This window comes from Phytophthora cinnamomi (genome assembly GCF_018691715.1).
Source record: "Phytophthora cinnamomi strain GKB4 chromosome Unknown Contig2, whole genome shotgun sequence".
Lineage (NCBI taxonomy): Eukaryota > Oomycota > Peronosporomycetes > Peronosporales > Peronosporaceae > Phytophthora > Phytophthora cinnamomi.
Window position 1 is genome coordinate 385,679 of NW_027150935.1, and position 16,204 is coordinate 401,882.

General features: G+C 56.4%; 5 protein-coding genes across 7 annotated transcripts; 4 read left to right on the forward strand and 1 right to left on the reverse strand.

Annotated features, from left to right (window-relative positions):
• Positions 1-4,099: 4,099 nt before the first annotated feature.
• On the reverse strand, positions 4,100-5,194 carry IUM83_12210 (WD40/YVTN repeat-like-containing domain; the record flags this gene model as incomplete). Its single annotated transcript, XM_067936817.1, has 1 exon — positions 4,100-5,194. One exon carries the CDS (start codon positions 5,192-5,194, stop codon positions 4,100-4,102), a length of 1,095 nt encoding a protein of 364 aa, XP_067800105.1.
• Positions 5,195-7,506: 2,312 nt separating this feature from the next.
• On the forward strand, positions 7,507-7,851 carry IUM83_12211 (uncharacterized protein; the record flags this gene model as incomplete). The annotated part of the gene is made up of 2 exons (XM_067936818.1): positions 7,507-7,513; positions 7,598-7,851. The coding sequence occupies 2 exons, from the start codon at positions 7,507-7,509 to the stop codon at positions 7,849-7,851; spliced, it is 261 nt and encodes an 86-aa protein (XP_067800106.1).
• Positions 7,852-8,126: 275 nt separating this feature from the next.
• On the forward strand, positions 8,127-8,642 carry IUM83_12212 (Cilia- and flagella-associated protein 57; the record flags this gene model as incomplete). Its single annotated transcript, XM_067936819.1, has 1 exon — positions 8,127-8,642. The coding sequence occupies one exon, from the start codon at positions 8,127-8,129 to the stop codon at positions 8,640-8,642; it is 516 nt and encodes a 171-aa protein (XP_067800107.1).
• Positions 8,643-9,720: 1,078 nt separating this feature from the next.
• Positions 9,721-13,947, forward strand: IUM83_12213 (putative WD domain-containing protein; the record flags this gene model as incomplete). Of its 2 annotated transcripts, none has more annotated exons than XM_067936821.1 (3): positions 9,721-9,746; positions 9,822-10,651; positions 10,904-13,947. In XM_067936821.1, the coding sequence occupies 3 exons, from the start codon at positions 9,721-9,723 to the stop codon at positions 13,945-13,947; spliced, it is 3,900 nt and encodes a 1,299-aa protein (XP_067800109.1). The 2 variants fall into 2 exon arrangements, with proteins under 2 accessions (XP_067800109.1, XP_067800108.1); XM_067936820.1 differs by lacking the exon at positions 10,904-13,947 and having other exon boundaries at positions 9,822-10,207; positions 10,317-10,336.
• A 255-nt stretch (positions 13,948-14,202) lies between these two features.
• Positions 14,203-16,199, forward strand: IUM83_12214 (uncharacterized protein; the record flags this gene model as incomplete). Of its 2 annotated transcripts, XM_067936823.1 has the most annotated exons (2): positions 14,203-14,892; positions 15,402-16,199. In XM_067936823.1, the coding sequence occupies 2 exons, from the start codon at positions 14,203-14,205 to the stop codon at positions 16,197-16,199; spliced, it is 1,488 nt and encodes a 495-aa protein (XP_067800101.1). The 2 variants fall into 2 exon arrangements, with proteins under 2 accessions (XP_067800101.1, XP_067800100.1); XM_067936822.1 differs by lacking the exon at positions 15,402-16,199 and having other exon boundaries at positions 14,203-14,997.
• Positions 16,200-16,204: the final 5 nt, after the last annotated feature.

A 16,204-nucleotide genomic window follows, 5' to 3' on the forward strand; every position in this document is an offset into this window, starting at 1 on the left:
GCACCATTGTGGTGTAGCGGGATCAGCAAAATCTGCGAGATTGCTAGATCCAACTTCCCAACAGCGCCCGGACACAGACTAACGGAGGGGGTACTCCGATGATCCGTTATCAGTGCTGAACTCCTCACCTTGTGTACCCGTCGGTAGGGCTGGATCTTGCTCCTCTGGTAACTTCTGAAGAGTCCAAGTGTTGAAGTAGGAACGTCTTGGCGAGACGCGGGGATCCGGTGGAGCAGCGCGGAAATCTTCACTCTGCTCGCGGTTCTTGGTCCAGATCAAGTGATTCCCGACTTGGATCTGGCGGCCTGGATCTGGATCCGGCCGAGTGGCTGCCTTGTGGTGTGTTGTAGGCCCTTGTTGCGACTTGGTAGGTCGCCCTTTGTCGTACTTGCCGCTTCCTATAGCGGGATCAGGGTAGTTGAGAATCAAGGATCACCCGGCCATGTAGTTAACTCCGGGTGATCTGGGATCTGCACTTGTAGGGAGTTCACTAGGAAGGTTGATCTGGCCGATATATTATCCAGATTATTCAATCGACACTAGATCCGCTACCCAGTACCTTGCTGCTTCTTGGTGGGCCAATGTCGATCCCGATTTCAGGCGAAGGCACTTGCGTTGTCCAAGGCAAATTTGAGTCTGAATTATGGTTATGTCCAATCCTATCCCAAAATCCTATCACCCAATTCGAACTATTTTCCCATCTGTACCTGCCGGCTCTACGGACCACCTCTACCTTCACTGCATCGTCACTTGTTCCCTCGGTTGAGCTGTAGCCGCCAGATCCGTCACTGAGTCCCAGATCCGCCAGATCCCCAGATCCCCAGATCCGCTGATCTCCGAAGTGCCTTGATCTGGGTCGGTCTGCGTTGATCTGGGGTCCCTGTGCTGTTGTGACCTCCTTTCCTCACTTTCCTCGTCTTAGCCGTCTACCAGAGGCTTGGATCCGCGCTGGCGTACGGGATCCGGATCCACATCCACATGGGTACATGTGATCTGGATCCACCTCTCCCAAATCCGCTTGATCCACACTGATCCTCGCTGATCTTGAGTCCTTCGGTCGTCGCAAACTCCTTTCTCCACTTCACTTGCCATTGTCACCTTTCAGAGGCCCAGATCCGCATGGGTGCACGTGATCTGGATCTGGGTCCACATGGGTACATGTGATCCAGCTCCCACCGTCCCTGATCTGGGTTAACTTGTCTTGATCTAGGGTCCTTCGGCTGGCGTAAGCTCCACCCACCGCTTTGTGTATCCTCAGAAGCTCAGATCCGCCTGGATACAGGTGACCCGGGTCTGGATCCACATGGGTACGTATGATCTGGATCCAACCACTTCTGATAGTGCTGATCTGGCCCTCTGCCGTATGTAGACGTCTTCTGTGTCATCTTGTAGTATTTCCAGTAGTCCCCCTTTGACGCCACACACATCTGATAGCATCGATCCACCCGGATCGCCAGATCCCCTCGATCTGGCTTCTCGGGTGTCACTTCCGCGGTATTGTGACTCCGTCAGAATCCATCTTTTGCCGATCGCTCCCAATCACCCCTTTCCCGGAATTCGCTTCTCCACATTGGTCTCCAGCGCCACTTCCAGCCAGCGCACCGTTTGGGTTCATAACCTGACGGCTAGTGTCCACAGGCTGTAGGCGGTGACTGCGCGTCACAGCAACCATGCCAAGTAGATGTAGGAGAGGAGAGCGCTGGCGGTGGCAAATGACCGCGACGTCGGGAAGGGGGACACTTGTGCTTGAGGTGCACGATTGGGAAGTACTGTCGCCTCCGCTTTCCTAGGCGATGTGCATTCAATCTAGGCTACTGATACGGCTAAGAGCAACTGACCTAGATGTACCTTAGTTGACCTAGCAGCCACTGTCTCTGTGACTGTGTTACATACACACACAAATGAAAGATGCTTGCGAAAGAGAGCTCTCTATTCAGCTCTCGTCACAACCAAGGGGTACGACCTCATGTCGTACCCACACACCTTGCATCATGCGATGCATCTCGAGTCAGCACGACCCACCTCTGTGGTGGCGTCGGCTACTCAACCTCACATCGCCTTCCCGACCACCTAACAAACCACTGAGTGGGTGCCGCGCAGGAGGTGTTCCATCGATACTCCCAGACATCTAATATATATGAAAGAAACGGGAGTGAAGCGTATTTGGATCGTTGTGGCTATGAATGTTTAGTGCGTCTACAGGTTTTGTCAATTCATCAAGAATCTATTAATTACTTTACCGGGAGTCTCTCCTGGGCTGAAACCGCCAATTTTTTTTTTTTTTTTGGGGGGGGGGAATCTCATTAAATCCGAACCAAAAACATTATTGCAGTCAAATTGACAAATATGCCTTATTTGGCACTTATAACGACATATCGTGAAGGTTGCATCCTCGCACGACGACTAGCCTTCACGCAGCAGCAGCAAAGTTACATCTCGAATTCAAATTGAGCATCATGCATGATGAAATTCGATATAAAAATAGTTGTGGTGCACAATAGTTAGGAAAACGTCAACATAGTTTATATGGAAGGTTATATGACGATGAACGGAACATGTTTGTGATAATCTGTTGCGAAGATGCTTAAAACGTATCAAAGTGTGTGTGGAGAAAGTTTGGTGTCGATTGGACATTTTCCAGATTTCTCATTTTGCAAAAGCCCCCCATGGCGTGTCCGGTTTTTAGCGAGACTCCCTGTTAATGAATGGTACCGACCTGTGCACGACTGCCAATGGTGGCTAACCCACAATTATAAGGTCACGTTTTCTAGCTGCACTTTTTTGCTTGGCTTTGGCCAAGCCCACCCAACTGGGACCCACCATAGACCTACCGCCGCGTAATGGCTTTGATAAAAAAAATAAATAAATAAATAAAATAAAAACAGTTTGGGCACACAGCTGACGCTGCAAGGAACAGCAATCTATTTGGTACTCTCCGTTAGTTTGGCCAGCTAGGCGTCACTGGGTACCCTAGAGTCGATCCATCATATCGAGTTGTTACCACCCCATGCGCGGCGAACCCAGCGCACCAAGTACGACATAGGATACTCCAGGACGAGGTGACATCGAGTCCGCTCCTGCTCATGAGTCGCTTGGCAATTGCCTCGCGTCCTGCTATACGAAGGTTCAGTCTCAAGCGAATTGCACCTCTGTCGGTGAGCGAGTAGCCATTCTGCTACATCCGGGTGATTATGCGTTTCTGCGATTTCAAACGCGGCTTGAGTGTCCATATCGTCACTCTGTTCCTTGCCGCGTGCCGCGTGGAGAAACTGCACAACGTCGAGATGTCCGCTACTGGCGGCGGCTCGAAGCGCACGACCCGCGTCTCCCTCGATCCTGTTCTCGTGCAGCCATTTGACCGTCTCCAGATGCCCCGCTGCAGCAGCCCAGTCCATTGCTCTCGTGGTGCATCCTTCACTACGATGAATGTGCAGCCATTGCACCAAGGACAGGTTTCCAGCCGCTGCAGCCCAGTCCATCGCCCCTCTGGAGCACCCTTCCGTGCGGTTCGAATGAAGCCACTGCACGATTGCCAAGTCGCAGTTCCGGACGGCGCTATCCATGGCGTGTACCGTGCAACCTTCACTGCGGTTAGCGTGCAGCCACTGCACTACATTCAGGTGACCGCACAAGGCCGCACCGTTCATAACGGCTGGCCCCCACTCACACCGATCAGGGTGACACTTCGACAGCCACTGCAGCACGTGTACATGGCCGCAGGTTGCAGCGAACGAAGCCGCCTCCTTCCAGTGCGAATCGGTGTCGCGCTCTGCCAAGTAGTTGAGCTTCCTGACAGAGACGCCTCGCTTGCACGCCAGAGTCACGGCCCCTGAGCCCGAGAAGTTGTCCAGGAAGCCGTCGATGCGCCGTACCACGTGATCAAGGACGCTAATGCCGCGCGATCCCAGGCATTCGCGACACACCACATAGGCTGCAGTGAGCACGGGCGGCCCGCTGCCTGGCGGCGTGGACGTGCCGCAAGCAGCGCTCATGTCGGAAAAGTTTCTTCTGTGAAACTAGGATGTGTGCCACATATGGATACAGTTTGAAAGCAGCAGGAAGCAACAAGATTGCATGTCTAATTTATGGCCGTGAGCGCTTACGCCAACGAGTACGCCGCGATTTCCTTCGACACGTCGGCCACGATGGCCAGGCTTTGCTGGGTCGTGGTGGTGATAGCGTTCGGACTACCCTTGAGTCCAAATTCAGCTACTACGAACGGGTTTGGTACTGTCGGGTCGTCGTCGTTGCCAGCACTTGGCGCGTCAAGGGAGAGCGCTGCCTGATAGTCCCACACGCACACCTTCGCGTCGTTGGCAGTGGACACAAGCCGGTCCTGGGGGCGGAACGCAGGGAAGTGCACCTGGGAAACCATAGCGCCATGGTGCTTCAGCCGGCGTACGATCTGCTTGGATCCAAAGTCGACAACCGCGATGCTGGCATCCCCCAGACCAGCCGCGAAGGACTTGTCATTCGGCGCGAACGCCAGCGAGTGCACCAGCGGCGGGTTGAACATTTGCTGGACGCCACCTTCCCCCTCCGCAGACACATTGTCGCCGAGTGCATTCACGCCGGTGTTGAGATCGATGCTAAACTTCACTCGACCCCGGGAGAAGTCCCAGAAGAGAAGCAAACCGTCCATTCCGCCCGACACGAGATCCCACGGCGCGTTTGGGCGGAAGGGCGCGGCGCTGCAGATGTTGCTGTGCTGGCCGCGCAGTGTCTTGAAAAGGCGGTGGCTCTCCAGGTCGTACACGCAGATATTCCCCGTGTCGTCCGGCGCCGACAGAAACTTGCCCTGCTTGCCTGGGTGTCGCGACAGCACGTTGATCTCGTCCTCGTTCTGCTGAAACACCTCTCGGTCCGCGCAGTCCACGATCAGCGCAGGCTGCCGCACATCGAAGGTCAGCACCTTGGTGCCCGCTGCCACGTAGATGAAGGCGCTCTCCGCGCCTGCGTTCGCCTTGCCGAAGGCGAGCGAGTTGACGGCGCTCTCGTCTTCGTCGTCCGTGCCCAGCGCCTTCTTGACGTTCAGACACTTGGTCACTCGGGTGGTGCGCACGTCCCACAGGCGGCAGGTGCCATCGTCGCTGCCTGACGCCAGCACATTTGGGTGCACGTCTTCCTCGCACAGCAGCGTATTCACCGATTCGCGGTGGCCCTTGAACGTCAGCACTCGGGTCGGCGCGGCCATCGTGGCCAACGAGCGTTGTCGACCTGCCAAAATAATGAGCGCGAAGCGGTACCGAAATGCTGGTACAATCGACTGGCCAATCGAAAACCCACCCTGCAACAACTTCAACGCTCATGTCACACTTGAGTGGGGTCCGCGACTGGTTTGCTGCCTGAGCCCCTTGCAATCGTCTCGCTGGAATGTGCGGCCAGGCCTCATAAGTTATGGGTTAGTTTAAACCTTGTATCGCTGCCCAGACAGCCGCCGAATGCAGGCTGTTTCGGTGTGGTGGTGGCGGCGGCAATGCTATTGTCAGTGACAAGTTGTCACAAGACTGTGACTTGTGTGCACGCTGCGCGGAGACGCACCGTGAGGCTGTGAGCATGTCTCGAGTGGCTCTATCTAGTAGCAGCTGTCTCAAGTTGTGACGAGCGTCGATGCTGGCATCACGGCCGACCCGTGGTGGCAGCCAAACCGTGTGGGCTTGCGCGCTGGACTCTGACGCCACCAGCCTGGGAACCTCGTCCTCGACTCGAGCCGGCCGACAAATCAGGGTGACCGCTTTACCAAGTCGGTCGGTCGGTCCGCTGCAAGGAGACGATCGAGACTGTGCGGATGAACACGCACGATTTGCCGTGCGCGGAGCCCGGCCGGCATGCATGTGCTTGCTGCGGTGGTCGAGCACTCATCACTCGGTGACACCGAGTCGGTGTCGAATCGCCACGTCTCTGGCGACCATAGAGGTTTAACTGATTGTGACTGCAACTGTAGTCACAGGCCGAGTATACACAGTAGTGTATTCTGCGAGGACCATCGTGAGCACAGCTCACTACTGTAGTCCTCTTCGTGAGCAGCGCGGGCGGTGAAGCCACCATTGGCACCGCGCTCCGGTGGGGAAGCTGGTGGTGCTCGCAAGCGGCGGCGGGAAGCTCCGATCTCGAGATCTTCGGTGGGGAGCTTCCCAAGACGCCCCGAGGCACTCTTATCCGCGTGTTGGCCAACCGTCTGCTTTTACAGCTACGCAACGCTGGTCTGCGCCAATCGCTCGCCCGGCTCGAGATATCGTCTGCTTCAAGAGCACCAAGGTGACGGCGGCGCAACCGGGGCTCCCGCTGGCCGGTCATCCAGCGATGACACAACTGCAAAGCCTGTTTTTGGTCTCTGCTGTCAGGGCGCCTTGGACTTTGCCGCCTGCACTGATTCAGTACAGTACAGGCAGCAAAGCCTCAGTGCCACTGAAGGCATCAGCCACACGATCCGGGCCCTGCTGCTTTCAGCGCAGTTTTGCAGCGCGATCGATAGATCTTCCGCCCCGTGCGAGCCGGGGCGCGGAGGCACAACGCACCAGGCTACATGCGCGTTGGCAACGCGGGCGAAGGAGCTCGCGCCGCCTCAACGATCCGGAGTCGCGCGTTGCATTCATCAGCGGCGGCATGTTAGTCACGCGCGCAATGTAGCACCGAAGTGCGCCATGCCGTTGTCGTTGTACGACTACTGTACCGGCGGCGACGGCGATGCCTGAATGCTCTCTCCGGGGCTGTTTCTGCCGTGCCTGCAATCGGGCAGGGGCGAGCAGGCATCTTAAGCGTGACCAGCGCAGTCTCACCCTATGCGGGTAATGTGCCACAGTACTCGCAACACTTGGTGCGTAGAGGACAGGATCGGTGTCCTCAGTCGTCGTCGCTCGGAACAACACAACGTGGCGCTGCTTGTCAACGTCAACGTCAACGGGTGCAATGCGGACTCGAACGCAATGCTGCCAACAAGGGGTGGTGGTGGCTGCAACAATAGCCGCAACAGCAGTCGAGCGAGCCGAGACGTATCGCCGCCGCATCTTGAGTGCGAGGTCCCACCCTACTCACTCATTCACCGGCCGCGCCTACCTGGATAAATGCGTTGCCATGCCGCGATGCCGATCCTGAAGATCGAGGCCGGCCTCGCTCCGAGGCTCGGAGTCCGAGCGAGTGCGTCCCTCGACGGCACAATGCTGAGCTGACCGTCTTATCCAGCGCCGCCGGTGCCGGGCGCGGGTGTAGCGAGCGCCTTTCGGTGACGTGCGTGTCCAATATGGCGAAATCGCCTCGTTTCTGGTGGCAGGAGCGTCACGAGAGTTGGCTGCCGTGGAGAAGAGCGGTCACTCCAGGCGAGCTCCACATGGCGGCACAGCCAGTGGACTTCCGTCGGATCCCAGCCCAACCAACTTGATTGCCTCGCCCGGGGCGGGTCAGGCACCTGCCTGGTGTTTGCGAACGACTTCACCGAACCATCCGCGAGATGTATCGGCGGGCCGGGGTTCGTGGCTGAAGCCGGAGGACAAATGGCGCCGCGCCATCATGAGAGGTGAGCGTTGCAAAGTGTGCTTTGCCGAGCCGTGTCAGATTATATCTACATATTATGTACACCCGCTCTGAGTTGACGCCGCAGTGCACGTTGCAGACCCTTTCTTGTCGGGAAATGCCTATCGTGATCCGTGCCCAGCAGTCTTCCAGAGATCAGATGCGCCGCAGGGGCCTCAGAGGCATGCAAGAGCTGCAGCCTCCTGCAGCAGTCTAGGCAGCAGCAGCGCCACCACCACGGTGCAGTTTCTCAGCGTCCTTGGCCCTCGCAGCAGGGCGGACCCATCGTGGTGGAGCGTGGCCGCCAAGACCCGCTTGCCATATCTCGCCAGACAGACCTGAATGTGGATGAAGTTGCCTTTTCGGGTGGAATTAACCAATCGAATCGCAGTCGACGGATCCGATTTCGGCCAATGGCGCTGCCATGGCGCGCGCCGATTGGCCAAAAGTCTGCGCGACGTTTCGCAGCGGCATGGTTTTGTGCCCGGATTCGTAACCGCTCGGTTCAGCATAATCCGGCCTCTTTTTTGGCTGGTCTGCGTCGCAGCCACGGCGATCTCCACTTTCGGATTTCCCTCGCGCGGAGCACAACACACAGAAAACGCAGAATCGCGACGATGCAGATGAAGGTGGCCATGGACAAGCAGACCTCGCGGCGCCTGGTCAAAGTGACCAACTACGCGCTCGTGCAGGTGCTCAAGGCCACGGTGGCGCGCCTGCGCCAGGTGGAGATGGAGCTGGGAGACCTGGAGCTGGCGCTCGAGGACGAGCAGGAGGAGGTCGAGTCCTACAGCGACGACATCGACGACTGCCACGACCGCATCGAGGACATCGACGAGTTCGTGCGCGAGCTCGAGGCCGGCAACGTGCGCACCGTGAGCGACGTGGCCGCCGCGCTCGCCGAGATGGCCGAGGAGCGCCAGGAGGAGCAGAAGCTGCTCAAGGTGCTGGGCGACGCGCGCTCAAGCCACGAGCAGCAGTTCGAGCAGCTCCAGAGCCAGTCCACCGCGCTCAAGCAGGAGCGCCTCCTGCTCAACAAGACCCGCTTCGAGATCTGCTGCCTCTTCCGCCGCAACGGCGTCTTCGAGCTCGTGCGGCGGAGGCTCGCGGTCTTCAACCCTAAGCTGCTGTGAGGCGTTGACGCGATGGCGCTCAATATTTATTAGCCCTATAGTACTATGGAAATACAAACTCGATACCATATCTGCCACACTCCTCTTCTGTGCGTGTCTGCGTTCGTTCCATCCTTCCCCTGCATTCGCCAAAGGGCTTCCAACCTTGGAATCCAAGGGAACTTCGACGCTGGGCTGATTTTTTTGCTCGCTTCCCTGTCGCCGCGGAACCCGCGGGTGGGCTTTGGTCCGGAGGTGCTGGCCATCACCCGCGCCGCAGCAGCTGCGCAAGGTGCTCTCGGTGCGCCATCACATGCTCGCGTCTCCAAATCGAAAGATCTTCCGTAGGATTGCGGGCACGATATGCCGATATGGCGGCCAAGACCAGGCGCTCACCCAGCCATCTTCCGATCGTTACCTCCGGGGTGTGGGAACGAAGATGGAGTGCAAGGTGCGCAGGCCAATGGCGACGCTCGGTCGCGGGCGCGACTGGCGACTCCACATCGCTTGATACATCTCGATCCAGCTCCGAGGAGCGCGGCGCGGATTTGAGCGAGCGAGAGACCTGCCATATCATCACTTGGTGGTGTTTTCCGCCGCAGCTGTCTAGGGATCGCCGCCGCGATAGGCACGCGCAGAGAGAGGAAGTCTGAGATGGACGCGCCGCTGCAGTGTGAGTCAGCAGCAGTTCGGCCAAGCCGATCAGAGACGGTATCCATGATCCATGATCCAGGCAAGACTCGGTTGCGGATCATTCCCGCCGGGCCGCCGCCTCCCGCAAAGGTGTGCAATGCAGCCTCTTCTTCTTCTCCAAATGAGGTCGTCCAAAGCGCTCTGCCGGCCCAGCATGATGACCCAGCACAGCTAGGTCATCATTTCTTCGCAGTTGGCACGGTTCGAACCAGTGGCCTACGGAAGCCATACATACAGAGGATTCTCGGACAACCAAGCGTGAACATCCGAGCTCCTCCGGGCGTGGTCTTGACGATCCGCCCTTCAGAAAGTGAAACCGCAGCAGAGATGTAGCCATGTTCGAGAACCCCTTCAAGCCGCCTCCCCATAGCAAGCGAAACTCCACAGCTTGTCGGGCAGGACGGCCATGACGACGGTCAACCTTATACCTCGGTGCGGTGCTCTTCTCGATGTACTCTGTCCGATACGGTGATACTTTGCTCACGATTTTGGTCTCTTCCCTCACAGCCACATCTTCGGGCTTAAGATCGATGTCCACTCGAACGTGGCTTTCGTCGACGACCAAACCGTGGCGTACCCAGCAGGCCACCAGATAGTCGTGTGCTCTCTCGACGACAAGCGCCAGAAGTTCATTGCCGGCACCGAGGCCTCGGAGGGCGTCACCGCCACTGCGCTAGCCCCGAGCCACCGCTTCCTCGCCGTTGCTGAGCGCAGCGAGCGGGCGCTCGTGAGCATTTTCGACCTCAAGACGCTCAAGAAGCGCAAGGTGCTGAGCTCCGCTGATGCACAGGCCCGAAGCTACGTCAGCATGGCCTTCAGTGCGGACAACCAACTGCTACTCACACAAGGAGGGGCTCCAGACTGGATGCTAACGTGCTGGAATTGGTCCAAAGGTAAACCCGTGGCCAGCGTCAAGGCTCCTCTCCATGTCATGGCGCCTCATGCTTCTCCGAGCTCCGCCATGCTAGCGCTGGCAGGCCAGTCGACGCTGCATACGATCAGCGGCAGCATGGCTCACTTGAGTTCGTCACCTTCTGACGCCAACCTCATGGGAACCGGTGCTAACAACTCGGGGGCAACAGCAAGCACGGCTTCCCCACCGCAGGTATCTGCTTGCTCGTTTAGCGATGTAGATGCGGGATTGGTGTGCGTCACGGGCGCTGGGCTGGTTCGCTTCTTCAGAGTGCTTGAAACAGCCTTTCGCCCCTTGCCGAGCCCTCGCATGGAGACCCACATATTTCTGACCCATGCTTGGCTGAAGCAGCGCGATGACTACCTTGTCGCAGGCTCTGCTGCGGGGGATCTTATGCTTTTTCACGGAGGCGAGTTTGTCACGCGTCTTAGTGCATCCCCAGGACCTGGGAAGGCTGTGCACAGCTTGACTGCAACCACCAAGGGATTGCTCTGTGGACTCAGTGACAACACAGTGGCCATGTTCAGCGTCATTTTAACTGACACAGGAGACCATGTTGATGCAGCATCACCCAACGCAAATTCTGAAGACGAGGCTGGTTCCTCGTCAGCACCCCAGGAAGACCATTTTCTAGAAGATGCAGCGGAGATTCTGACATTGCAGCGACTTATACGAGTTGACACAGGATCCGGCTACGTCGCAACAATTGCAGTGAGCCCCAACGAAGATGTCATTGTCGTCACCACCTCGAATGCACAGCTGCTTACATTTCCGTACCAGATTCACACTTCAGGGGTGCATTCCGGTGCGCCAGCCACCGTTCCAGTGGTAGATGAATCTGCCTCGATCGCAGTCGCTGGCACTATTATCGGTGGAGTTGCGGGTGCAGCTACGGCAGATGCTACGGCTATCCAGAGCGAAGATGTTGAATATGTGGTAACAAGTTTTCATCAGCCAAGCGACCCAAGCACCAACAATGGGCCACCGGGGGGTGCTAACGGAGGCATTCCCGGGGGGTTATTACATGTGACGGGCATGGATGTATGTGTGCGCAAGCCTCTCCTCGTGACCTGTGGCTTAGATCGGACAGTACGTGTGTGGAATTATATTGACCGCACTTGCGAGGTCGCCAAGCGTTTCAATGAGGAGGCTTTCAGTGTAGCTTGTCATCCTTCTGGGTTGCATCTGCTAGTTGGCTTTGCAGACAAACTGCGCTTGCTCAATATCCTGATGGATGATATACGCTCTTTCAAGGAGCTCCCTGTGAAAGCCTGCCGTGAATGCCAGTTCAGCACTGGGGGTCACCTTTTTGCTGCAGTGAATGGTAATACCATCCAAGTGTTCTCACTCTTCACGGGGGAGTTAGTGGCCACGCTCCGAGGTCACAACGGCAAGGTGCGCAGTCTCTTCTGGAATGCTGACGATTCTAGCATCGTGTCTGCGGGGCTCGACGGCGCTGTCTATCACTGGGACCTTGACGAAGCAAAACGCGAGGCTGAGTTCGTGCAAAAAGGTGTGTCCTACTATTCGGCACTCTGCAATCGTGAAGGCACCGCAATCTACGCTGTTGGGGGCGATCGATTACTCAAAGAAATTGAAGTGCCTTCGTCCCAACTTACCAAGGAATTTATGTGCGACGCTACATTGGGGCAGTTGGTGCTGTCTGGCTCGCAGCGCCTGCTGTTCGGTGCTGGGATTGAACCGGATCGGCCTGGAGCGATACGAGCGTTCAAATTCCCACTGACGGGCGAATCCACAGAATTCCAGTGCCTCAGCGCTCCTGTTACTCGTCTGCGGGTCTCATTTGATGACCAATTTCTCTTCGCTGCAGGCGAAGATGGCGCCGTGTGTATCTTCGAAGTGCGGGATAAGGAAGGACGCCCCACGCGACCTACAGGGAAGGACGGGGAAATCTCGTTATCTGCAGCAACCGTTGGCGGCGCGTTTGCTGGTGGCTCGTCTTACCATCACGACGGCCTTGGAGGTCACGGAGGCAGCATGGCGGTATTTTCGGAGGAGATTCTGGTGACCAAGTCAGATCTTGAAGAGAAAAACACGCTGATGCTCGAGCTGAAGAACAAGGTGGACGAGCTCATGCTTCACAATGAGTACCAGTTACGCCTCAAGGACATGACGTACAACGAGAATTTGAAAGACCTGACGGAAAAGTTCACGCATGAAATTGAGCTTGAGAAAAATAAGTACGAGTTGCTGAGAGAGGACAAGAACGACATTGAAATGGAGTATGAAGAAAAGATCAAGCAGCTGGAGGAGCACCACCTGCAGCAAATGCAGGAGACTGAGGCGGCGTATCAACAAAAAATTATGAAAGAAGTTGAGCGATACCAAGAAGTGCTTACTCAACGAGAGGCACAGTGCCTCCACTGGAAAAGCGAGCAGCAGCGTCTTGTGACCACGCACGATAAATATGTGGCTGATGTCACTGAAGATTTTGAGCAGCGCTTGAATGAAGATCGTCAGCTGCGAATGCAGATGGAGGAGGAGAAGGACGAACTTGGCCGAGAGTACCGCGAGACCGTGGCCCAGGTCGAAGCCGACGTAGACGAAGAAATTGAGGCACTCAAGAAGAAGTATGAAGATAAGTTGCAGGCTGAACGCGAAGCTACGCTGCGGTTTAAAGGGGAAAATGGTATTATGAAGAAAAAGTTTTCTGCGCTCCAGAAGGATATCGAAGACCAGCGTGACCAAATCAAACTACTGCTAGAGAAAGAGAAAGAGCTGATTGAGGCGATTAAGCAACTCGAGAAGGAAATCCAGGCATTGAAGCGTGAGATTCGCGCGCGTGATGAAACCATCGGCGAGAAGGAAAAGCGAATTTACGACCTGAAGAAGAAGAATCAAGAGCTGGAGAAGTTCAAGTTTGTGCTGGACTACAAAATCAAGGAGCTGAAGCGTGCTATCGAGCCGCGCGAAAACGAGATTGCTGACATGAAAGCTCAAATCAAAGAGATGGACCAGGAACTAGAGCTTTTTCACAAAAGCAACGCTCAGCTGGATGTACTCATTGGGGAGCAGCGACAGCGTATTAATGCTTTACAGAAGGCCATTGCGGGGCACCGTCAAGTTTTGAGCGACCAGCAAACATCAATGAGACGCTTCCGCTGCGACCTACACGAATGTGTGCGCCACCTGCAGTCACCCAAGGAGCTCGCGCTCCAGGTGGCGCAGCTGTACAATAAGTATGTCACCACCGACAATGGGCCTGGTGGCTTTGGCTCAACCAATGCGGGCTCTGGTGGCGACGTCGAGGCTGAAATCCAGCTCGAATATGCCCGACAGAAGCAGTATCTGGAGAAGTCGGTTCACGTCCTCAAGCGCAAGTACGCCGCTGATGCGCAGGAGCACCAGCGTGAGAACTTGCGTGCCACCTCCGACAATATGCTTCTCATCCGCGAGATCAATGACCTTCGCAGCGCTCTGATGGCAGCCAAGAACAATCTTCAAATGGAGAGAGCTACGTTAGCAACTGCTGGTCTTGGCACCTCGGCGATGAACCAGGAGAAGACCCACGGCAGCAGGACGTTGGTGGCGGCTCTGGAAGCAGTGGGTGGGGATCCTGACGCACTGATTGCCAGGCAGCGAGCTGAAATTGAAGAGTTACGCCGGGCGGTGAAGGCGCTTGAGGACAAATTGGCGAGTAGTACAGGGAGCAGGTCTGGAGAGATATTCCCCCCTATTGGTCGTGCCGTGGATGGTTAGGATGTTCATCAAGGTGTTGGCTTGGTTCAAAAATGAACACTCGATTTTGCATTTCATCTATCGTATCGTTAGGTGTAGCTCGATATGGACGAACTGCAGGAGTTTTAGTGAGTCGCAGAACGCAGCCTCGTGCATGCTGGTAAACAGAAATTGAAGTGGAGTCTGCTTCAGCAACACTGGGCCTTTCTGTTGGTCAGCGGGAGTTCTGCCGTGAGAGCACTCGATCATTTACTCCGTTTGCGGGACCCCAACGCCATGCTAAGCGCTTGTGACGCCAGCGTGTTCACTGCCGTCCACGTCGTGACGCGCGAGGCGTTCGCAGTTCACGGAGTGGCCACTTTGCCGCATGTCGCGAAGCGTATCGATGCCTTCCTCGACACTTTGTCTGGTCCCTGGGCTGTGGAAATTGCGTGCTGGAGAGGGGACTCGAAGCGAAAACTCTCGTACCTGGCGGCGCACGACCCGAAGACCTTCTGGCGCCCGGCTGCAATGTGGGCGGCGATGCAAGGGCATATCCACGTGCTCCAGTGGCTTCATGATCATCACCCAGACCGATGCGAATGGTCTGTGGGCGTCATGGACGACGCTGCGAGGTGCAGGCAGCTTACCGCCGTGCGGTGGCTTCACGCTAACCGCAGCGAAGGGTGCACTTCCACTGCGATGACGCTGGCTGCTGCGGGTGGAGACCTGGAGATGGTCAAGTGGCTCCACCACAACCGCAGGGAAGGCTGCACGACGCGCGCTATGGATCTGGCCGCTAAGAGTGGATATCTGGACGTCGTACAGTGGCTGCACAACAACCGCAGCGAGGGCTGCACTACCGATGCAATGGACCACGCCGCAGCCAATGGCCACCTTCATGTGGTCCGGTGGCTCAGCAGCAACCGGCACGAAAGCCACACGGGCCGCGCACTGGAAGCTGCCACCAGGAACGGTCATCTTGCGGTAACCCGGTGGCTGGATGGATCAAGGGGAGAGAGGCCCGACGACCGCATGTTGCATCAAGACGCTGTCGATGTCGTCCCCCGCCATGGCAACGTGGTGGAATAGCTTGCGGTAACATGGCGGAAAAGTGTCTCCATAAGGTTAGGCGCATGCATGCCAGCAACATGTACTCAATGCCCCATTCCCTGCCGCAAATTTACTTCCCGACTAACGATTCAGTCGAGCGCTGGGCTCACCATCCTGAATAGGCTGTCGCCTATGGAGCGAAAAGAGCATGTGCCAACAAGATATCTCCATCTGCATTGCACCTCGGTTTGCTTCGTGTCTCACTTGGCCCGATTTCTTTGCGAGGCATTCCAAGTTAAATCGCCGATCGCGACGGTTCTCGCTCCAAGTGCTCATTCCGCGATCTTCTTCGTCGCAGCCGCAGCAAGACCATGGCGACCGACGGAGCTCTTTGCGCGTCTGAAGGCGTTCCCGTGCTTACTGTCTCTCATGTTGTGAGTCAGGAGTGCCTGGCCAAACACAACGTCGGCGGTCTACCCTACGTGGTCCGTCAGATCAACGCCTTCCTCGATACGGTGTCGGGATCGGATGGAATCGTGCGCGCGTGCAGTCGAGGTGTTTCAGTGCACATGCTCACGTACATTGCATCTCGTGATACAACATCAAATTGGGAGGACGCGGCCGTGAGTGCCGCTGCAGGAGGTCACGTGCACGTGTTAAAGTGGCTGTCATTAAACTACGCCGGTCACTGCGAGTGGGGGCCCAACGTTATGGATGCAGCAGCGCGGTACGGCCATCTCCAGACTGTTCAGTGGCTTCACAAGAATCGAGAAGAAGGCTGCACCACGGACGCGATGGACTGGGCCATTTGCCGAGGTGACTTGGTGATGGCTAAATGGCTTCATGCGAATCGGACGGAAGGGTGCACAGATTTTGCAATGAACTACGCCGCCTTTGGTGGTCACTTGAAAGTGTTGCAATGGTTGAGCGAAAACAGAAGCGAGGGACGACCAGGTTTGGCTCTACAAGCCGCGGCGAAACATGGGCACCTGCCTGTTGTGAAGTGGCTGTACACACGCTGTGATGTCAGATATCGACGCCTTGCGCTGGAAGATGCCAAGAAATTCGGTCACTCGGACGTGGTAGCTTGGCTACAACAAGAACAAGGTAAAAACCGCGGTTTGCAGGAGTTACTGGCCGATGGAATGAAATGGATGTGGCACTCGTTACAGGCACCTGATGCTGGTGCTGTCAAGATCGCAGACATGAAAGCTGAGCACAACACATTTTTTTCAAAGTAATTTCA